At 42.8% G+C, this 24,242-nt stretch overlaps 1 protein-coding gene across 11 annotated transcripts in view; it reads left to right on the top strand.

Moving 5' to 3' along the window:
* BCAS3 (BCAS3 microtubule associated cell migration factor) overlaps positions 1–24,242 on the top strand; it is a 375,413-nt gene that overhangs the window by 90,998 nt on the left and 260,173 nt on the right. For all 11 annotated transcript variants that reach the window (XM_009902820.2, XM_054166698.1, XM_054166701.1 and 8 more), the window contains exons 14-15: positions 12,494–12,627; positions 21,060–21,324. In XM_009902820.2, coding sequence (XP_009901122.1) covers positions 12,494–12,627; positions 21,060–21,324 — 399 coding nt within the window. The remainder of the gene's footprint in view (positions 1–12,493; positions 12,628–21,059; positions 21,325–24,242) is intronic.

The following is a 24,242-nucleotide window of genomic DNA, read 5'->3' as shown; positions in this document are numbered from 1 at the left end:
ACCTGCATTCTGTTTATCTGACATGGTTTAGAGTCATAAAATTGGGATTTTCTCGGATTTACAGCAATATGTGGCACAAAGATGAATATTCTTTTTTTAGGGGAACTTGTCTTATTGATGGGATGAGACTTGACACAACAAATCACTCCGTGCTTTACCCAAAGGCTGCCTTTTCCTAGAGATAGCGAAGGAGAAAAGTCAAATTGGCTGTCGAGCCATAAATCACCATTTTGACTTGCAGTGATTCCAGTAAAAACAGGGGAGATTCTGACACAAGTGTTCAGGTGGAAATAAAGGATTTTATGATTGGAAAACTTTTGGCTACTGCCTGAGGAAGTACTTTCTAGTTAAGCATTTTTTGTCACCGATACTCAGCTGTTCTCCCAACACTTAAGATTTTAGCTAATGAATGTGTGACCAAATTAAGCTGATTTGTTTTAATTTCCTTTCCCCTCTTTCTTTTGCCCTTGCCCTTTCCCTTTGCCCTTGTCCTTTCCCTTGTCCCTTTTCCCCTTCCCCCTTCTTTTCTTTCCCCTTTTCTTTCCCCTTTCCCCTTCCCCTTTTCTTTCCCCTCTCCCCTTCCCCTTTTCTTTCCCCTCTCCCCTTCCCCTTTTCTTTCCCCTCTCCCCTTCCCCTTTTCTTTCCCCTCTCCCCTTCCCCTTTTCTTTCCCCTCTCCCCTTCCCCTTTTCTTTCCCCTCTCCCCTTCCCCTTTTCTTTCCCCTCTCCCCTTCCCCTTTTCTTTTCCTTCTTCATTCTTCTCTTTTTCCTTTTACCTTTTCTTTTTCTCCTCTCCTGTCCTCTTATTTTAGTTTTTTACTCATGTCTTTATTTTATACCTGAGAAATGTCTTGATATTAGAATTTCAATGTATTTGTTGTGTTCTTGATTTTATGATCAATTGTAGGTGCAAAATTTCCTGTATGTCAAAAGTATTGATGATTGCACAGGTAAATTGTCTTTTGGCAAGCTTTTTGGATGATATACAGATGCTAGCTGTGGTTTATAGGTTAAGTTTTCGATGGTTGGTGACAGTTTTAATGAACGCTTTAAAGTCATACTCATTTTATTGTCTCTAACATAATTTCATTCTGTGCAATTCACTAGTTAATGGATAGTCTGTCCATTTATCTAGTGCATGGGTCAATAAGTTTCTTTCTCCTCTCCCTGTGGAGAGGAGGAAGGGCCAGGTCCTCTCTAGCTTGCAAAGGAAGGTGTGTTTTATATCACTTCTTCTTGACGCACACATTGTGGGATCACAGTTGTAACAGCAGCCCCACAAATGAAGGGTGCTGCAGGAGTGGGCATGTGCTGTGTATGTGCTGCCTTCCTACAGCCAACACCAGCACTTTTTTATTTATTTTTAAGGTTTTTAACACTTCCACAGCCTCCCTGTATTCTACCCCAGGATAGGCTGCAGGAGGAGAATTTCCTATGAAAATGAAGTAGAAATGCCATTTTCTGCCCGCTGCAGTTTATGTCTACGTCTCAGTGGTGTAAGCTGTCTCAGCCAGGGTTGTGGTGGAGTCAGTGGTGGTGAGGCAAGAAGAGAATGTGCTGTAGAAAACAGAGAAATCTCCAGGATTTCTGGCTGCTGGATTCATGCTGCAGTTCTGTAAGTGGGTGTTAGAGTGAATAACCTTGGTGTCTGAAGTAAAATCCCCCGCCTCCAGCTGAACTCTGGGAGCATTTTTCCAGGCAGTACGCTGTGTTTCTGCCAGGTTGCTGAGATATTTACTCCTCAGCCCTTATAGACATTTGAGACAGTTCATTTTTGTTCCCAAAGCTGGCACCATTCCTTACGAGCATTCGGGGGGATGCCAGCTCTCCACTGTGGCGACTGATCACATGGCTCCAATTCCTTTGATTTTGTGTATTCTGCTTGGGTTTTGTGTATACTTCTTGGATTTTATGTGTTCTTCTGTGTCCTTGGATTAGGATTGTCTTACATGAGGGAAGAACAGCTTGGCTTATCTTGAAACACAGAACCAAGCTGCCCTTTGCTGATGATAAATTATAAATCAGACCTTCCCAGGACCAACACACTTATCAGCTGGTTGTAACCTTTACACAGAAGCTCCACACTCACTACTGTAATGCCGTTTGGTCACAAGATCTTAAGGATAAGTGAGTGTGAGTAAGTGGAACGTGAAAACACATAGATGTAGTAAACCAGAGAGAAATCAGCCCTAAGTTTTTGAGATGTCCACTAATCCTGAGAGTCTCAATAGGCAAATATGGAGTTTGATTTTGAAGGGTCCTAGGACATCTATCACTCTTCTGTCCATCTGCAATGTGAACTGCACTGTTGTTCTTCCTCTGCAGTCTCACGTTCTGTAGTAATATGGTAAAGAATTTGGGAAGTTAGGCTGAGCTACTGAGGGAAGCAGCTTGGCAAATTGCACTTAGGTCTTAATTCCTCTTTTTCAGCAGTGATAACTGGCAGTACAGAATCTGAGCCGGTGACAGCCTCATGTTCTCTTGTGCTGCCAAGGTTTCAAAGGAGATAGCCCAGCTGCTATGGGCACTGTGGTTAGAGCGGGCTGCATTCAGATCCTTGTCCCTTCTCCTTTCTCTCTTCTGTGGTGTGTTTGGCACAGCCTTTGACATGAATTCCTTCAGAAAGTCATAGTTGCATAGTAACTGTAATAGTACAAGCCAGTAACTTATTACAGGACTGCTGGACCTCCCTGTGTCTTCAGATGTCTAATTTGCTGTTGAGCTGGGACTAGCTGATTTAGACTTGGACTATAGAATTAACCTCCATTGATGAGCAGCAGGGCTGTTATTTCTTTGCTCTTACTCCTTGTTCCTGGGAGCACACACACAAATGTGTCTATTGCTTGTATTTGTTTTAGGAATTGGGTTAAGGGTGGAAGTTTGCAGGGTCTCTTTGAAGTGTGCTTAAATCTTATTACTGTTACTATAAGGTTTGTGCCTCCTTTTTCAGCTAGGCTGGGGAAGGGAAGGTTTCACTGCCAAGAAAATGTAGTAGGTGGCTGTGGGTAGCCAGGAAAGATGAGAATTATCCTGTGTTCAGATTTTTTTTAGAGGTTGTGCTTCAGCTGCCAATTTGTTATGGCAAATAAGTAGACTTCACAGCCTCTGAAAAGGACATTTTGTTACAAAAGCTTAGTGGTGGTCTCCTCCTGGGACAGCATTTTTCAATAAAAGCTTTTCTCTACACCTCTTAAATGGAGCCATGGAAGTGTTTGCCAGCTACAGGATGCTGTTGGGGCTTCTTACCATTTTAGAGGGAGCTATAGACACAGTATTTTTCAGTACAAGCCCTTAAAACCAAACTGAAATGGCAATAATTAAATACAAGGTTCCTGTAGATGTAGCTAAGTACACCTTCAGTGTGGCAGCAGCACCAGCTTTTAAATTGGGATAGGGAAATACATTCTAACATACATAAGTAACACACATCGCTTACACCTATTGAAGTGTAAATTCATGCAGCTACCTTGCAAGTTCAGAATGGGACTGAGATAGCTTCTACATAAGGCAGGGAAGAGATACAGGATGTAAGGCTTGATCCTTATGGAATTAAAGGGAAGGTGGTAAGAATGATTGCAAAGAAATAGGTTTAGGGAGGAAGAGAGGAGTTCTCAGTGAACAAGAAGTGGGGGGATTTTCAAGCTGTGTTTGTTGACTGAATGAATGGTGGCATAATTCCAGCAGTGCAAGGGAGAGAGGGGCTAGGAGAGAAGTTTGCAAACAGCGTAGAAAATAAAGAGCAGAACTCAAAGCTCTGGGTATGGCTTCAGTCTAGGCTAAAAAGGAAGGGTGTGCTGAAAATGAACTGTAAGAGCTTCAGACTTTGAATCTTAGGGATTGAAAGCTAATTTTAGGAAAACTGGAGGATTGAGATGCTGTCACACATCGAAGGTCACTCAGTAACTCGGTGCCAGAGATGAATATCACAAAGGATCCCTGATTCTTAATCTGTTCCTGAAACCAGTCAGTAACATTTCCAATCCAGTTCACTTTTGTGCTTTGATTGTGTTGTTAATGAGGTAATTTTAGAGAGAGGAACTCTTCAAATAAGGCATTCAATTAAGAATAGTTTGTAAAGGTTCTGCTTTAGAAATACCTGCTCGTTTATTTTTGTTTCTTTTAAATGTGGTAGATAAGTGATCTGCTTTCCAGAGAGAAACTCTTCAAGTCAGACACTCAATTAGTAAAGAGCTTCAGAAGGTGCTGCTTTAGCAGTACCTGCTGGGCTGGTTTTTTTTTCTTTTAAATACAGTAAATAAGTGATCTGCTTTCCAGAAGTGTTACTCCTGCCAGCTTAGCAGCTGAGAGCTGTGAAATGCAACACATCTAAAATTGTAAATAATTACGCTTCCTTGGCTACAAAAGAGCTTTTCCATCCATTAATAACGAGAAAATGAATGTTGGACCAGCAGTAAAAGAGATTAAACTGTGTACCCCTTTGGATGCCTGACTGCACCTTTAACGGACCTGAAAGTCCTCTGATTATTTAAATGTTCTATATTGAAATGTGATGGTGGCCTTGAGTTAATAGTTAAAGAGGTTTAAATTAGAATGCCTCTGCAGAAGTTTTTTCCCGTCGATCAGAGCAAGTGGGCAGAAAAATGCTTGATCTGATTGTGGGGAAGGATTGATAGTGCCTCACAGATTAACAGAATATTCTTTCCTTTCTGTTTTTCCCACCTAAGGTGTACAAAGAGTCTTTTACTAAGCATAAAGATTAGTTGAGGTCTGGAGAAATGAGAGGTAGTTTACTGCAGCGCTGATATGGCTGCTACCAGCACCTCCTCCGTGCTCGGGGTTTTCAGCGTTTGCACCTTTCCTCTCCAGTTTGCAAGATTAATCTCATGCTGGAACAGCAGCTTCCCAGATGTGTCATCTAGAGCAAAATGAGCTCTAATTATTTAATGACAGGAGAGTTCTTTGGGTTTCCTCTGTTTATTTCTCACTTTTGTTTTTCAACTTGTATTACTGCCTTTGAGGACAAACACAGCAACATTAACATCGTGGCGTCGCGGTCGAGGAGTTGCAATTACAAAGCTTGTGTCTCTATGTCCCATATGCTGGGCCAGAAGGTGAGAAGTAATTCATGACTTCAGGTACCCTCTCTCTGTAACATTTACTTTGTTACTCCAATGAAAAGAGGAAAGGACAGCAATGTGTTTCAGCAGAACAAGCGTTCACTGTAATACCTGAAAACGTTAATGTAAGGGTCATGGCTATGAGTTTGTGTTCCCTTTTGGAGGAATTTGCAGACAGGGTTAACAGAAAAAGGGAGCCTGGTCCCTTTGATCTTTTGCCCTCATTTACTCAGCTGCCCTCAGTGTACATCCTTTAGTTTTGGGAGGGACAAATCCATCCTGATAAAGTTTTAGTGTTTGCTGAGCCACCAGCTGAAGTCAGTGTTTGAAACTGGGGAGTAGTTTTGCAGTATATAAAGCATGCCGGTGAGCTGTCTGTTGGACATGGGAAATGTCTGACGGTTTCCATGCATCCACTCCAAGCTCCAAATATGCAGATTAAATATCTAATTGCACCAAGCAGGTGACAGAGCACAGAGATCTCCAGAGAACAGCTATGGGAAATTATTTATTCACACAATAAGATTATTATTGTCTCCTTTCTTTTGACTTGCTGGATCTTTGTCAGGTTTATTGCCAAGTATTTTGGATCTCTGCTTTATTTTGTTGTTAAAATCAGATTTTCTTTAGTCAGTTAAGGTGTGTTTGAGATCACAGGCTGTTAACTGTGGCATATGTGTTCCACTTGGAAATACACATGGGCTTAGCACTCATATTTGGCTGTATTTTGACGAGCATCAGCCTCAGAGAGGAGTTAAGTGGGTGTAAATAAAGCTACTGTTCATAGGTCAGGTCATATGTTTCATAAAACCATGGGCCACAGAAACTTTGTCACATCTTAGGATGCATGCACAAACTGCTTTTGTGAGAGAGCTACAGTGGGATAGAAATCCATATAATTAGGATGCAGAAGGCAGGAATGCTGAGGCCCTGTCCCTGGAGACATTTAAGATCAGAGTTGGTGTAGCCCTGGGCAGCCTGCTCTAGTTGGAGGTGTCCCTGCTTACTGCAAGGGGGTTGGGCAAGATGACCTCTGAGGGTCCCTTCCAACCCAATGCCATCTGTGACTGTAAGTCAATGTGGTTCCGCTGAGCTCTCTGGTCCTGTAATTTGCAAAGCTATGAAGCATAATATTAACATTGCATGGTGCCTGTGCTCATAGCTAAAACCCCAAATCCCTGGAATTGTTCATGTTTTTTTAATCACTCTTCATGTAAACAGCATGTTGGCATGGTGGCCATACAGGTTTCTCCATGGCTGTGCGTGTGTGGAATGGAAGGGTTGCATTCCTAACTAAGTATATCCATGAATATGGGCTTCCTCCAGGCAGATGTGCTCCTGCTTGCCTAATGTCTGTGCCCATGGTGTTTTTAAAACATATCCAACACAGCCTGAACGTGTTGAGTTCTTCAGTGTATAATTACAGAGTGAGTTTGTTTGGGAAGGCAGAAAAATCATCTCCCAAGGGAAGCAGTGGATTCCCCTACATTGGTCGGGTTTAAGACGCAGCTTGCCAGGGTGCTGGACCATCTCATTTCAACTCCACTATCACCTAGAAAGGTTGGATCAGGTGATCCCTGGGGACCCTTCCAACTTGACATTCTGTGGTTCTGTCAAAAACCCTTCTGGCATTGTTGAAAGAGAAGTTACTCATGAAACTGGAACCCAAGGTGAAATGGTCTGTCCCTCATTTGTATGCATATAACAAAGGGACCATGCAATTAGGTAGGTGTTATAAATAGGATGTGGTGGAGATGCTCAGGCTGCTCAGGTTTCCTAGATTTTATAGCAAGTACCCAACAGAGATTTGCTGCTCTCTAATTTTGCCTTTTGGGCTAACCAGCTGACGCCTAGTTGAAAAGAGTTATGTTCCTACAAGGCCACAGAAGCCTTCAGTATTCCGTCTCTGTCTCCTTCGGATTGTGGAGAACTCTGTGTACCATCAGCAACTTCAATCCCACCCTTTAGGCCAACCCTCATCTATCAAAGCCGGGCTGAGAAGGAGCGAGAGGAAGCTCCCAGATAAACATACAGCAGCGCCTCAACTCCTAATCACTCTGGGCTTCCGCTTCCAGGCCCTATAATTAGAAGTCCTTCTTTTCCTTGTATTCCCAGTTGACGCAAATGCTTTTTGTGGCTTGGCACCTCATTTAGGGCGTGGGCTTAGTTTATGGCCAGGCCAGAGTCTGGTTTAGTCTTCTGATACTGCAGAAATAGCTCTTAACCCACAGTCTACATCTGTACTAGGGTTCCCCCCCCCTTGCTTTTATTCCTATATTCTCTCTATTTTCTAACATTTCTATCCTGAAAGAAGCTTATTGTTTCCCAACCAGAATGCGTGGAAAGTAAGAAGCTGTAAATTAGGGCAAATATATCTGTCAGGTAAAACAAAGCTTTGCTAATCATTAGTTTATTGTTTTATTTTGGGTGTTTTTTTTCTCCCCATGTATTCCTTTCAAACTGGATTTTAATCATCTCTGTGGATTTGAAAAACCCACACAGTGATGCAGTCATTAATTGAATTGAGCTGCACCCCTCCTACAAGGGATAAGCAAAATCAGAGGTTTTTTGCAGCGAGATACACACCAAGTGATATCTGCTTTACACATAAATTTCCACTGGGTTCTGTGTGTGCAAGACTCTCAATTGATTTCAGATGTTATCTGTTAAACAGGGATTAATGCCAGTTTGAAAAATAAGCAGGAAATCCTTGAGAATTATTCACTTTTCATCTCTGATTATTCATACATAAAGTACATCACAAGAGAAAACATTTTGGCCTGAACTTGTGACAGCTTTAACTCATATTTCCGTCTAAACAACTTTTGGGGAGAACTGTCACAAAGTCTTTCAAAAAGCTGAGTTGAAGTTTCCTGCACTTGAAAGTGAAAGTGAAGTAATGAGCAAGATTCCAGTTCCCCTTGCTCTGCTGGGATTAGGGATTCCTGCCTTTTGTTGCAAGGAGATAGAGAGAGAACCCAAATGGCTGAGCTGTAGTAATTGAAAACTCTGACTCTTCAGCGTGAAGTAATGAGAGCTGGAACATACCACAGCAAAGCCCACGGCCAGCTTGGTCAGCCAGCCCTGCTTTATTGTTTTGAGTAATAGCAGCAAGGAAAAGCCTTCAAAATGCTGCTTTAGGAATACACTTTCTTCTCACATCTGTGGTATTGTGCTTGGGACCTCTCTGTTGATACAAGTAGATGTTTGTATTTCAAATGCAAATGTCAGTAGGAAAGGTCCTCCTTGAACTTACTGAGCAAGAGTGGCTAATATAAGCAAAGGGCCTGTTTCCCCTTGGCTTGCATTTAATCAAATGCACTTATTCCAATAAATGCATTTTATTAGATTATTATTCCTGACAGGCAGCAGGATTTCAGATCAGGCATGCAAAATTGCCAAGTCAGATACCACCCATCTTTCTGTTTTAAAGCCAATTCCTTTCCACCCACAAATGTGTTCTCTTTCACCTCTCTACTCCTTCGAGTTAGCAGAGACAGAAAAAGAAAAGCCAAACCCCAACCCCCCCGCAAAACCAAAAGGCAACAGATGAGTATGAAACCAAGAGCAATGTACCTCATATGGAACTGATCAGACCCACAGATAGACCAACATATTTTACAGCTTCATCTGCTCAGATATGCTGTAGCTCACTGAAGGAACAAGCAGGTGACACCATGTGCTTTATGGATTTCGGTGGCATAGATTCATAGAATGGTTGGGGTTGGAAGGGGTCTTAAAGATCATCCAGTTCCAACACCTGTACCTTGGGCAGGGACATCTTCCACTAGACCAGGTCGCTCAATGCCTCATCCAGCCTGGCCTTGAACAACTCCAGGGAGGGGGCATCCACAACGCCACTGGGCAACCTATTCCAGTGTCTCATCGCCCTCACTGCAAAGAATTTCTTCCTAATATCCAGTTTAAATCTGCCCTCCTCAAGCTTCAGACTATTCCCTCTTGTCCTCTGATGACAAGTCCTTGTAAAAAGTCCCTTCTCCAACTTTCTTATAGTCCCCCTCAGATTCTGGAATGCTATAAGGTCTCCCCAGAGTCTTCTCTTCTCCAAGCTGACCAGCCCCAATTGTCACAGCCTGTCCCCGTAGGGAAGGCTCTCCAGCCCTCTGATCATCTTGGTGGCCTCCTCTGGACCCGCTCCAGCAGTTCCATGTCCCTCTTACGCTGGGGGCATCAGACCTAGAGACATTTGTAGTGTGTGGTCCCAAAGTGAGCTCTCTAGCAGTGCCCTGCTCAGGGTGAGTAGAGATTTGGGACAAAAACCTTTGTGAGGAGCAGGGTGAAATTCTAGCATGTCTGTGTCCTGCGGGGTTTCTGCACCATCCACAGACACCTGCGTTTGCAGCCAATGCTGGAAACGAGATCCTGGTTAGCTAAGTAAGCCAGAGCCTTGATGGACAAGGCAGTATGGTAATTCCTGTGTTTTCACTGGCTCCTGATTATTACACAGCTTTCTGTCTCCAGTCTCCAGACAGACTTCTGGCTCGCTCCAAGGGTGGTTGTTTCTTTTATGACCACGGTTGTGCTGTGCCATGTGATGGGATACACATGAGGAACGCTGTGCTCGGATCTCTGGGTGCACTCAGCTCTCTATTCATGTTTATAAAACACTTCTAGCACTAGAAGTGCTGAGGCTGTCTGCTCACTGTTAAGAGAAGCCTTATGGATTCCTCTCTTCCAGCTTCTCCAAAGGTCCTTTCCATCTGAAATAACAGGAGAGCTCATAAGGACCAAAAGTCATAGATTCATGGAATGGGTTGGGTTGGAAGGGACCTTAAAGATCATCTAGTTCAAACCATGGGCAGGGACACCTTCCACTAGACCAAGTTCCTCAAGACCTCATCCAACCTGGCCTTGAACACCTTCAGGGAGAGAGTATCCACAGTCTCCCTGGGCAACCTGTCCCAGTGTCTTTGCACTCTCATTCTAAAGAATTTCTTCCTAATCTCCAGTCTAAATCTTCCCTCCTCAAACTTAAAGCTATTGCCTCTTGCCCTATATGTCTGAGGAGCGGCAACTGTGGGAATATAGAAAAGAAATCCTTAGTGCTGTGTTGAATGAGATCTTTTGGAATCTCCTCACTCCTGTAAGAGCAGTAGCCTAATTCTAGCACACCAAGGCCCTGTTTGCTTCCAGGTCTCTCCAGTGGAAATGCCATATATCACGGAGGACCGCACACTTCACTAGAAGGGAAGTGTACTTTGTGATGTTTCAGATCAGAATTAATGCAAATTGTGTGCACAATCCCACACTAAAGACTTGGCTGGCTTGCACTTGAGCAACTTTAGCCGTATTTCCTATCAACACAGTCACTACAAATCAAGGAAATTGCCAGTTAAGCCAACATTAACATCCAGACCAACCTCAGCTCACATGCCTTACCGCCCAAACATAATACCCAAATGCACTCACGGATTTCTCAGCTCCATAACAAACTCTCTTTCATTTCTAACACTCAGAGTCAGAGTAGCAGCCTGTAACAGCAAAAGTATGTCTGCTGGAGGGAATCTTGCTGAGGTCAGATTTAAGATCTTGCATTTGTGTGATTTTTGAGGGAATGGATGTGTGCAGCGTGGGTGGCCTTGTGCGCTGGCCAAGCCCTACCAGCTCAGTGGTCAAGCTGAGGAGGAAACTTTGTGGGTAATTCTGTCTCTAAATACAATTATGATTTCTCTCTGATTTTGTACCTTACTGCTGGTGGGCCTCACTGTCTTCAAAGTATTTGTTTGCCTTCACAAGATCTTGACTTCTCAAGAGTTGTGGCCAAGAGATGCTGAGATGTTCGTGCTGTGTTATCCTGGTTGGAGGCTTCAGGACTGTGCTGCTCCTCCTGTGAGCTGAGAGGTGCTCACAAGCCTGCTATAGAGGAGGAGGCACTGGGGCATGAGGCTGGGCTCAGAAGGTGACACTGGGTTCACAAGGTCAAGGCTTTGGCTGCTGAAATTGTTCTTTTTGGGTTTAAAGGACTGCCAAGGAGGGAAAACACTTGGCATGCTGATTAGTGAGGCTGTAATGCTGGTTCTGTAGAAAAGTTCATTAGCCTTAATCTTTACTAAGAGATTGTTTCTCTGCTGCTCCCTACACAAGAGAATTTTTTTTCCAGTTTAATTCCAAAATTCCCCAAGTGTCCTATTCCAGGACTTTTATGGTAACATGTGAGAGGTTTCACGCTTGTCCTGTGTGTGTTTGTTTAGCAGCAGAGAGCAGAAGCATGAATCGTGGAGCCAGGTGGAAATAAACTGAAAAGAAAACATTTTTTTGTCAGAAATAAGATAATCTTTTATCCTTTGAATGGGTGTTGTGTAAAACAGGGAGCTGTGAGTTCTCTTCCTGAAGGAGAAAATGTTTCAGTGGTGCTTTCTATGGGGAATCAACACAACAGAGCAGTGTGGAAATTCCTGGGTTTCTTTCATAGATGGGTACCTTGAAAACACTTCAGTGTAGCTATTAAATGGCTAAAATCCCTTTGTACTTGATGTTAATTAAATGTCAGGGGCTTGCTTTGGGTGATAGCTTCTCAAATGCCATTAATTAGCCTGGTAATATGGATATTTCATACAGAAAAGGAAATCTGAAGTTTGTTGACTGCAGTCCTACCTTCTGCCCTGACACCATACTTTTCTGATCTGTACAAAAATGCTTACTTTTTGGTATGAAAACTTAACCTTTTGTGGCAAATTGACTTCAATTATATTTGTAAATGTTTAAAAACTGGGCTGTGGACTGACACAGAGTGGGAGGAATCAAAAGTAGTGAGCATATATAAGTTCCTGCGATTCTGCTGGTCTTCTAATTGAATCAGTTCAGTACATCCATCAGTGAGCTGTTTTCAATGAAGTTAGTACCTAATTTAATATTTCACTTGAAAGCTCTCAGCTCTGATTTGCTGCCTTTCAAGCGATAAATCAGAGAGTTTCTCTCGTACACATTTGTAAGAAGGATGCTTCTTCAGGATTGTTTTTGGTATGGGTTGTTTTGGCTGGCTTTTGATAACGTCTCTCCTTCCAACAATTATTATTGTGGAAACATCAATCTTTTTTCCTGCTGCCTTTGTCCCAGTGAAGGGCATTTTGGGGTTTCACTCTGACATTAATCACTTCAGTGCTTTATATTGGTCACAGAAGTTCTCAGCTTTAGCTAGAATGTTCCCAGATTTCTTCAGCTGGCTGTTATAGATTTGTACTGCAATATTTAAGTAGTAATACTGCTAATATGATTTTAGTTGAGGTTCTGATGTGTTTTTATGAGCTGAATTCCTTGCATTTCAGTCATTTTCTGTAATGGTTTTGTTTCCAGAAAATCAAAAGTAAGACAGACTTGCTTAAGCTTCTTCTTTTGCAGTGATTAATCTCTTGTGCTTTTGTGTTTCTTTTTGCTTTGTTTTTTCTCATTTACCCAGGGATGTTGCTGGTCACCACTGACACATTAGGCCACGATTTCCATGTTTTCCAAATCCTGACACATCCTTGGTCATCATCACAAAGTGCCGTCCATCATTTGTACACACTTCACAGGGGAGAGACTGAAGCCAAAGTAAGTTAAAACTCTTTGCTGAGGAATAATCCCCAGACACCTTATACATTTTGTGTATGTTGGCACTTCAATGTTTGTTTCAGCACACAAAGAGCCTTTCTTATGTTCTAGCCACAGAAAGGATAAGAGCACAGCGTTTAACCTGGACAATAATAAATTCTTGCCCTTTCCAATGAGGTGCTGTCAGATTTATTCAGATATGACACTGCCTGCAAAGAGCCCAGATTATTAGCTGTGTTTGTACTTAACCTTTTCTCATGTAACATGTTAAACATTTGTCTAGTGCCCGTGAAGCAACTGTCAGGGTTTGCTTGACTTTGGTGGTGAAAGCCAAAGGCAGACAATTAAAGAGTTGAAAGGAAGAGTTAACCAAAAGACTGTGCCTAACTTTTTTTATCTGCACTTGAGCCAAGTGGGGGAATCTGTTGGAGACTGTACTGATACAGATTGAGCTGCCCAGTCTAAAAACCCTGCTCTTCAAGCTTGCAGGCTGAATTAGACTCTTAGCATCAAGTGAAAAAGTCTGAAATTGTATTTTAAACAATGCTCAGTAAACTGATGCCCTGATAAAGTGGGGAAATAAGTGAGAGAGAGGAGCTGTGCCAGGCTGGCTGTGATGGGAGCAGTGCAGCGTGCTGTGCTTGAATCCTTCACCGCGATGCTTTTAGGCATCGGCAGAGCCTCACCTTTGCAGCATTGAGTAACTGTTGAAGAACCTGTTTTAAATACATAAATAAAAATGTCACCACGGGGTAAGAAATGAGTATTGCACTTGCTGATGCAATTACACACTGAAAGCACAGACTTGTGACAGTCTGGCAGATGTAAACCAGTGTGACAGAGAGAAGCCTCAGGCGCTGTGATTATGACCCTGACACTGGAAGCTTGGATTATTGTGGTACTGTGATTACAGCTCCCTCAGACCCCTTTTTTCTTCCATTTTTTTTGCCTTTGAGTTGTTCAGTTTCCCTTAAGGTTTTGGGGATTTTTTTTTTTTTGCCTTAGCTTTGTAACAAGCAGAATCTGAAAGCTTTTTATTTAATGTGGTAGTGGATGATAATGTTTCAATTTGTATGAATTTAAATTGCTGGTAGCTGAAATCCTCTCAAGCTTTGCTGCTACCATACTGGAAATGGGTAATTACCATTATAGGCAATGGTTTACCCTAGGTAGAGATAACCAGTCTGGAAAGTGAGAGGAAATTAGGAATATGGGCAAATATATAACACTTAGAAGTCATTTTAATAAATCATATAAAGGGCATTGAGAACTGTGTGTGTACTGATACTCTGTCATCTCTCTGAGCATGTGCTATAATGTGTTTAATGTTTTCAGGGTTATTTTTGTTCTAGTTACACACCAAAAATGGGAAATACCCTGTAATCAATGTTGAAAAGCACAGCACAGGACTCCAGTCACTAAGAACAAAGCTGTTCTTCTGTTTTTTACAGCTGATAAACTTGTTTTTTAAGGCATACATTGGAAACCAAACAAACCGCAGTTTAGAGAATAAACCTTTCTTGATACACATTTTTGGGGCTATAGTATTAGCATCTCTGTGAATGCTTTGCATTAAAATTCTCAGAATCAACATAGTAAAGTTTTTCCCCCTAGTTTGCCACATAGTTTCCATTTGGGATGTGAACAGTATAGCTTTTGGAGTGGCCTGAAATAGAGAAAATTCAGTCTGAGGCACATTGGTAGGTTTCACAACTCCCTGGATAATTAAACTGCCCAGCAACAATATTGCATTGGTACCTGTGATTCTCAATGTGCATCTATGCAAAATCTTTCCATAATATAATGCATGGATTGACTTTTTTCTGATGGAATGACAGTACCTGGAGTTGTTTAGTGAGAAGATTACTGTGTGGTGCTCTTCTTTTCTCCTGTAAATTTCATGTATCAGAAGCATTAGGCAAGAATTTTGGAGACTGTTCAGTTTAAAATTCCTAATGCAGATACTCTGAGGCACACACACTGGAAGTCTCTGTAGCTCTTTTCTTGGTTGATTTATACATTTGAAACCAGACTTTTTCCCCCTTTTTATTTTACTTTTTCCCTTCCCCCCCACCCTGGTTTAAAGCTAACTGTGAATCAAGGCCAGTGGTCTTAAAGGTCATCTTCTGTACTGGAGCTATAAAAAGTTCAAATTTGTGTTGATGGACATGAGTGATTATCAGTGTCAAAATTTGTTTAGCTAGTGCCCATTACAAATTGTTTAAACAGCATCATTATGCAGCACACAGTGGTGGAACTCTAGAGTGAGTGAGCAGAGCAGCAGAGAAGAAGGAAAAGAAAAGCTGTTTCCAAAGAATCATCACAGAATTGTCAGGGTTGGAAGGGACCTCAAGAATCATCCAGTTCCAACCCCCCTGTCATGGGCAGGGACACCTCACACTAGAGCAAGATGCTCAGAGCCACATCCAACCTGGCCTTAAAACCTCCAGGGATGAGGCTTCCACTACCTCCCTGGGCAACCTGTTCCAGTGTCTCACCACCCTCATGGGGAAGAATTTCTCCCTAACATCCAATCCAGCATACCAACTTCACTGCAGAAACAGAGATCAGGGAGCCATATCTATCAGTGTTCCAGATATTGACAGGTACCTCTGGTGCTGCACCATGTTTGAATTGTAATGTTACACAATTTACTTTAGGATATCACTTGTGCTTGAGAGAACAAAACCCTGTGTGTCTTGGGTGTGCTGTGTTACATCATGAAGTTTGGTTGCAAGTGCTGGGTGCATTTAACCAAAGCTCTCAGAGAATCCTTGCTTGCATAATTCAGTCAAAAAGCAGGGAAAATGTGCCTGTAGCTGTGGTCACATTTTGGCTGAGGACTCATTTTCTTACCCAGCAGCTCTCACATTGTAAGTCAACGCTCGACTGCGCTCATACTTTTATCCAAGAATATTTGGGAGGGTTCTTAATGAAGGTATAGCATGTTCTGAACTGAGGAGGCTCATTTACTTGGAGATGAAAGTTAGACTGTCACCTGATGATCCTTTCTCTTTGATCTGAATTTGTAAACAGAAAAAAAAATATCCCAGAAAACAGCATTATCTCAAGCTAGAGCAAATAAACGGCATGATAGCATCAGTGGGCTGGTGGCCAGGGTCCTCTGTAATCTTTTACGCTGTCAGACTTTTGTTATTCTGCCTCTCCAACCGCTGCTCGAACTGACTGCAGTCAGTGTAGGTAAACAGAGGGGATGATAAAAACATTCCAGCGCAGGCTGCCACGGAACACGTGCGATTTTACGCTTGTCTGGGGAACGCATGAATGGGTTTGTGACGTGATTCCGTGGAGTCTGTTCAAGGCTGTGTCACACAACCGTGTCCAGGTAGTGAAACGCTGGAAGAGTTTACAAACATTTGATGTAAACCTCTGCCGTGAATGGAAATTTCTTCCTCTCCTTTGACATGCTTCTGCTGCGGTAATTATTGCAGTGGTCTCTGGAAGAGAGGCGTTCTTGTTTCTGGGAAAGAATCTGGGGACAGTCTTGAAATAATAAAGATTGATTTAAGGAAGTTGATCAGTCTTTGATGAAAGCAGACAATAAGAAACTGCTGCAATTAGAAGTAGCTTAACTGTCTGGAGGAGCCGGGGCTCTGAGCAGAGTGGTATTTGCAATTGCAGTTATTAATAGGGAGCAGCCACTCTGGCTGAGGGACCCTACACGAATGTCTCACTGTGCCCAGATTCTGCCGTGGGTTTCATCCGAAACTGAAATCAGTTTTGAAAACTCAGGGAGACAGAGTTGGGTCTGTGTGGCTCTGATAAATCTTATTGTGTAGCCCATGATTTTATTATTTTTTCATTTGTGTTTGTTGCTACATCATTTCCTTAATTTTCTCAACCCAAAAAAAAGAAAGAAGCAACTCCACCACAGAGCAGTTCTCTAATTTATTTTGACCTTTGCCTCTTCAGGACTGCTGCTCTTCCTCGTTGTTTAATGATACTGGGTTTTTATTTCTGCCATCTCCCTGCACAGCATAATTAAATACTTAAGTCATGTCCTTCAAAGAGTGGTGTGTTTGCTCTGTGACACTGCACAGTGTGCATGGAGCTGGGTTAAGTTTGTCTTGCAGTGATGCTGGTCAGGCTTTCTTCTTGTGTCACTTCGCTAGTGAAGTTTCATTGAATGCACAAGAATATGCACATTGTTCCTTCTGTAACTCACCACAACTGAAAAAAAGGGCACTAAGGGAATAAAAAAAGAGCCCTGGGAAGATCAAAATGCTTTTTAATAGTGGGCTCTTGTAATCACCGTGAAAGTAAATGGCTCAGTGCTGTGAGCTTTGCATTCTGCACATACATCCAGGAGTGGGTTTGCCTGGGGAGGATCTGTGATGGCCCAGACAAGCTCCTTCTCCTTCCTAAGAATTGATAGCAGCACATTGTGCAGCGTGTTAGTTCAATATTAACTTGTAGAAGCCCTGAAATATGGAGGCTGGGTGTAGGCTGTCAGTCATTCCCTTGAGTAGTGGTAAACAAGGTCACTGCCTGTCCCATGAGGTTGTTTGTGTAATCAGCCATTCCTGACTACCCCATTTTAATCAACTGCTTTTAAGACAAGTTTTCTATGTGCTGCCCTTACCTCTGATTTGTTTTGTTTTGGTTTTTTTTCAGTTATGGCTTGAATTATTTTTTAATGGTATTTTGTGAACATGTTCTAATTAACAATGTGTTTAAATTTGAAGAAGCTGTGTAAAGAATGAAGGAATGATAGCAAAAGCTTAGCCTATTTCTACTACACAAAAAAAGTAAATGTAAGTTCATAGATTCATAAAATGGTTTGGGTTGGAGGGGACCTTCAAGATTATCTCATTCCAACCCCCCCTGCCATGGGCAGGGACACCTTCCACTAGATCAGGTTGCTTAAGGCTTCATTCAACCTGGCCTTGAACTCCTCCAGGGAGGGAGCATCCATGACCTCTCTGGGCAACCTGTTCCAGTGTCTCACCACCCTCACTGTAAAGAATTTCTTCCTAATCTCCAGTCTAGATCTGCCCTCCTCAAGCTTAAAGTCATTGCCCCTCATCCTGTCACTGCAAACCCTTGTAAAAAGTCCCTTCCTGGCTTTCTTGTAGCCCCCTCAATTACTGGAAGGCTGCTATAAGCTCTCCCTGGAGTCTTCTTATCTCCAGGCTGAACAGCCCCAACTTCCTCAGCCTGTCCCCACAGGGGATGTGCTCCAGCCTTCTGATCATCTTTGTGGCCCTCCTCTGGACGCACTCAAGCAGTTCCATGCCCCTCTTCTACTGGATGCAGTACTCCAGGTGGGGTCTCACAGGGTGAGAGAGAATCACCTCTCATCCTGCCGGTCACAGCACTTTTGTTCCCACAAAAGTGTTTAGTATTGCAGTTTCAAAAATCTGAAGTTTTCCCAAGTTAAACAAAACCTCAAGTCTGTAATTCCCTTTCCTAGCCCAGACAGAAGAGGGTAGATAAAAATTTGAATTACAGACATGAGTATTAAATCTGATGTTGACCTTGAGCTATAGAATAAACTCTGCATCGTGAGAGCTCTGCTGTGCTTTGTACTTTATTAACATATAGCTGTAAACACTACAGGCTCTTGATTGATCTTTGGTATCTAAACATTACATCATAATTAACAACAAATCCAGAAATATGTTATAAATACATGAAAGAATAGTACATTAACCTAAAGGACAGCAATAAATTGCAACGCTTAGCATAAACTTGAAAACCACTAATGGGCCACTGTGCAGCTTGTTTATACTGCCAGCAGCCGGGGACGCTGCGTAATGTGCAGCCATGGTGCACTGGAGAGCAGCACACAGTGGTGGAACTCTAGAGTGAGTGAGCAGAGCAGCAGAGAAGAAGGAAAAGAAAAGCTGTTTCCAAAGAATCATCACAGAATTGTCAGGGTTGGAAGGGACCTCAAGAATCATCCAGTTCCAACCCCCCTGTCATGGGCAGGGACACCTCACACTAGAGCAGGATGCTCAGAGCCACATCCAGCCTGGCCTTAAAAACCTCCAGGGATGAGGCTTCCACCACCTCCCTGGGCAACCTGTTCCAGTGTCTCACCACCCTCATGGGGAAGAACTTCTTCCTAACATCCAATCTGAATCTACCCATTTCTAGTTTTCCTCCATTCCCCCCAGTCCTATCACTCCCTGACACCCTAAGATGTCCTTCCCCAGCATTCTTGTAGCCCCCTTCAGATACTGGAAGGCCACAGTAAGGTCTCCTCAGAGCCTTCTCCAGACTGAACAGCCCCAACCCTCTCAGCCTGTCAAGGTCCTTCTGGAGGCTTGGACAGGTGGATGGTTTTAGAGACAAGGAGGAGAATTTAAAGCTGAATGTAAAATGAATATGAAATATTTGGAGTAGAGGGATGTGTTCAGAGGGGTCACATCTAATGAAGTGAAGGGGTTTTTTAACTAGAAATTAGAAAACAGAGGCTTTGATAGGACTGCAGTTGCATCCCAACATTTTAATGTTTGTATTACCTTGGTGACCCCTCTGGTGTAACTGGGAATGGCCATTTGTAGCTGGTCCTTAGATTTCATTTTGAGCAGCAGAAATCGCCTCTTTAAGCAGCAGGTATTTAACTACTCTCGGTGCCATCACTTTGCTCTGACTTCACGGCTTTGGGGGTTCTTTTTGTTTTTTGACTCTTGTTAATCCCTTTGGGGGGTCTCTAATCGTTTTTGGAGCAATCTATTAAGGTGAAACACTTTGTAGGCAAACTAGGAGCTCTAAGTGCTGTGACTTTCTGTCAGGGAGAGCAGAATGACTGCAAGTGCCAAAGCTGTCAGGGTTGGGGAGGCGTTTAGCTGTGTCGTTAGCAGGTCGTTTGCCTGTGTCACCAGCATTGAAAAGAGCAGGTGTGTAGCCCTGGTTTTTTCAGTTTTCCTGGGTAATGCTGATGAAGCATTTTGTGTCGTGACAGTCTGTCAGCCAAATATCTTGTCACAAGTCGCAGGACTTAAATCCCCTTTATTGTATGTTTTTCTCTGCAAGGCTTCAGGGCTCAGTTGGGAACTTGCACTTTGATGGATACTTGCTGCTTTTGTCCGGAATAGCTGGAGTGCATTTCTGGAATATTTGTCAAGATTTTATCAGTGTTTACTCCAGTTTGAGTACCTAGTGTATTGTACAACTGGCTTCAGTGAAATCTTCAAGAATTTGATTTGGTTTAATGCTGTTTAATAATATAATGAAAACTAATCCCTCGCCTGTATGTTTGTTTGCCGTGTTAAATCCCACTTGCCTCGGTGGCTCTTATTAGTCAGCTTTTACCTTTAAAAACATTGCTTTAGGACCTTTTTTTGTTGTTGCCTTCTGTGATAAATCATTTTAACCTAGACTCCTTGTTTTCTTGAGTTGTCTGCCAGTATGGGGTTGGAAACAAACTTTAATCTCTCTTTTAAAGCATTCCTTCAGGAGCAAGAATTTGCCTTCCATCAAAGCGCTGTGTAAAGCACACTTAAAAGAGAATTAAATCCTTCTGGACTTCATATCTGAGATCTATGCAAGGAGTAACTAAAGTAGAAAATATTTAACTCTGTTGTTATAGTTGTTTCAAGACTGACCAGTCTGAGCTGAAATGGGACTTGTGTTTCTCAAGTGAGGGATAAGTATTTGGAGGAGGAAGAAGAAATAGAGCTGGGGGCTTCACTGGGAGTTTAACAGCTGATCAGTAAAGATGGCTGTGTGTAAAATGGTGTAAGTTTATGTAGAGAAATGGCCCAAATGGTTCATTATACAGTAAAAAAAGAAAAAGAAAAGAAGAAAGCGTGGATCCAGGGCTATCTGGATGCTGGGAGTCCCATGGAGGGATACCCTGATAGCAGCAGGCTCAGAGACCATTACAGACAGCTTTTGGAAATACTAGCCATTGATTTTTGGTTTGTTACTATGCAGCACATGGTATTTCTGTTGACTGAAAATACAGCTTGGAGTGCCAATATCTGTCAAAATCAGGCCCAGTGGTGAGATCTCTCTCTCTTCATCTCATCCTTCCCTTTTCCTCCTTCTTTTTTTTTCTGGGTGATTAAAGTAAACAAACAAATAACAAAACCTGTAATTCACATGATTTCCCAACTCTTTTTAGAGCTCAGAGCTATTGGAAAATTACACCAAGCTCTTGTGGCTTTCTGTAGTACTTTGCAGCATGGTTTGTTTTCCTAAGTCCAGGCCCGTTGAAAGAAAAATCACAGAATCTTCTGAGAAGCACACAAAATGTGGAGCTGGGTATTCTGCTGCTATTTATGGTATATACTGTAAATTAAGTGCATTGCCATGTACACAGAAATGTTTGTTGCTGGCCAAACTTCAGGGGGTTAATTCACATTTCTGTTTCAGACTTGTCTTTAAAGCGTGGTTGTCCCTTTCCTTTGGGAGCGGTGTGGACTTTGGTCACTCCGTTCCCACCTCACTCTGTTTTCTAGGTACAGGATATCTCCTTCAGCCATGACTGCCGTTGGGTGGTGGTCAGCACACTCCGTGGCACTTCCCACGTTTTCCCTATCAATCCCTACGGAGGCCAGCCCTGTGTCCGCACCCACATGTCGCCCCGGGTGGTGAACCGCATGAGCCGCTTCCAGAAGAGCGCAGGCTTGGAGGAGATCGAGCAAGAGCTGACATCCAAGCAAGGAGGACGCTGTAGCCCTGTTCCAGGCCTGTCAAGCAGCCCGTCTGGCTCACCCCTCCATGGTAAATCCCAGTGTTTCCTTCTTTTCCTCCCCCCTCACTTTCCCTGTGAGTCATTAATGCCCGTGCCCTCTAAGATGTGTCAGTACCTGGTGTGTAGCTGCCCGACTCAAAAAGGTTTGGTTCCCAAATGCCTTTGGAGATGCTGGCCTAAAGATCTTCATAATCTTCCAGCTTCACGTTTCAGTTCTGTTGGCTGTCAGGAGGATGGAGCCAGTCTCTTTTCAGTGATACCCAGTGATAGGACCAGGGGCAATGGACACAAACTCAACCACAGGAAATTTCATCTCTGTATGAGAAAAAACTTACTTACTGTGAGGGTGACAGAGCCCTGGAACAGGTTGCCCAGAGAGATTTTGAAGTTTCCTTCTGTAGAGATCTTTGAAACCCACCTCGATGTGTTTCTGTGTGACCTGCCCTAAGTGGTCCTGCTTTGCAGGGAGGTTGGACTCAATGATCTCTGGAGGTGCCTTCCAATCTCTAGCATTCTATGATCCTATGATCTGCTGACAGATGAATAACAGAAACGTTGAGTTTACTGGAGACTGCCTTCTCCCTGAGGTTATTCAGGGCCAGGTTGGGTGAGACCTTGAGCAGCTGAGCCTAGTTGAGAGGCACAGGCAGGGATGTTGCAGTAGATGATCTCTGAGGTCCCTTCCAACCTGAGCCCTTCTATGATTCAGACATAGTCACCTAATGCTGTCAGTGCTGATCAGCCTCCATGATCGTGAAGCACACCTGGACATCCACAATAAATACTGTTTGAGGAAAAATGTGGGAACTAGACAATGCGAAGTCAATGGCACAGATTTTTGTGTACTGGCTTTTTTTTGTGGGTGTGTGAGCTATGTGACAGCATACAAAGGAAAAAGAATGTGTAAGGATTGATCTGTACAGCCTACTGCTATGGTGGACACGCTTCAGAGGAGCAAAAGGATGTGAAGAGAGAATCTTTGTGGGATTTCTGAATCAAAGGAACACTTCTATAGCTTGTTGATTAGTCAGGGAACCAGAGCTGTCTCGGCAGCAGCCTCTGTATTTTCTCCTTTGTTTGGACTTTGCTAAGCAAAGTTTTTCTGCACAGCCATGCTCCTCTGCCTGAGGCCACTGGAAGGCACCCAAAATGCGATCTGTAGTTTCCTCCTCCTTGGAGACATTTCTGTATCTACCATTAAACTTTCTGTCTTGTTGTACAGCAGCTCAGCACATCAGGCTTGTAACAGGCTGGGGAGCACTGCAAAGGTTTAGTATGGCACATCCAGGCCCTTTTAACTGTTGACATCACTTAGAGGAGAGGAAGGAGCTATCAATTTGTGTAGCTTTCATCCAACCAATTCTGTTTTCCGTCAAGGGAAATTGCAGTAAGTTGTTGCCTTCACAGTACTCTTAGGTACATTTGAGGTTCTGAATAGATTTGACACTTTCTTTCAGAAGAAACAGCAGTTTCCTTTGCTCTGGGATCCTCAGTGGTGCACAGATTTTCTGGGTAGGAGAAATACATGCATGGACAAGTCACTGAGAGAAAGAGAGCAGCATTTGTGGGAGTGTCTCAAGAGTTTTAAGGCTTCAGTTTTCAAATGTCTGTCTTGAACTACAATAAATAAATGAGATTGATTTCAAGATCTCTGTGCAGTCACCACTGCTTAAAAATTAGCTCTGTTGAAACAATTAGCTCCAGTGGAAGGCTGCACATGGGCACTGAGAATTAAGGCACGAAGGTAACTTTGGTTTCCCCGTGGAGATTGTGCTCATGCTTTCGTACAGTGTAGGAGGGCTTGAACTTGGACTCAGACTAAGATTTTTTAATCGGTAACTTGCAAGCTTTAAAGTGAAAGTTTTCCGTGAGAAACTTGTTGGGGATTGTGTGGAGGAGTCAGTGGAGCTGTCTTTAAAAAAATCTTGGAAAGAAAGATAAAATATTTTTGGTTTAAAATAATCCATTTGGTAAAACGTTGTTAATGCTTTTAGCAACAGTATTGCTGCTTTTTCATTTCAGTCATCACTTAGTTTACCTGACTGAAGTCAGGAGGACATTGAACTGAATTTTATGCCTTTTATAATGAGCTATTTATCATCAACTTGGGAAAAAAAACCACCCCAACACCCTGAAGCTGAGTGTGACTTTGAGTGGAGGGACTTTCTCTGTGTGTGTGTGGCAGCTGGATTAGCCAGAGACTGGTGATTATTTTAATTTGTGAGCTAAGATGTGTTTGCTGAGATTGTAACAGCTCCTTATCAGAATGCTAAATTATTGCTCAGAGGAACTGCAGCAGCCTGGTGACAGGCGTGCAGACTAGTACTGAAAGCAGAAAAGGATGGTTTGGGATTTCATTCTTTGCTTTACTTCTGCCTCACTGTGTGTCCCTGGGTAAATTTTACTCAGCTGATTTTATCTGTCGGCTTTCTACTGGGTAACAAGAATAATAATCTTTTTGTTCCCCACGTCTGGAATTACTTTAAGTTTGTAGTTTTCTTCAAGAAAAGCTTGCTTTCCTTACCCAACCCTCTAACTTACGTGGAAGGCTGATTATAATGGAAATAAACCCAGAGACCATGTCCTGGAAGGCACCATTACACCGGCACAAATGAAGTGAGAGATTTAGAGAAGATTGTGATCAACTGGGTTTCTCTCTCTGGAGGATTTTTGGCGTGTGGAGTCATGTCCTCTCGATTTTCCCCTTGTCCTTTGCGATCTAGAAAAGTTGCAATAAACCCTAAGTGAGGAAAAACTAATTGTTAATCCTTCTGCTAACATTTCTTTCCCCTTACAACAGCGTGGGCCACAGCCCTAGGCCAAAAGATTGGACTTTGTGATGGAGGCGCTGCTCGTGATCTTCCTCTTTTGTCTGGCAGTTGCCATCTATTGTTGTTAACTTGTGATTAGCTTTTGCTCTTGTAAATATTTTCGGAGTTCAGGCTTT

Source organism: Dryobates pubescens, chromosome 13 (genome assembly GCF_014839835.1).
Source record: "Dryobates pubescens isolate bDryPub1 chromosome 13, bDryPub1.pri, whole genome shotgun sequence".
In the NCBI taxonomy this organism is placed as follows: Eukaryota; Metazoa; Chordata; class Aves; order Piciformes; family Picidae; genus Dryobates; species Dryobates pubescens.
The sequence above is the reverse complement of the archived record's forward strand: the minus strand, read 5'-3'. Positions and strand labels throughout refer to the sequence as shown.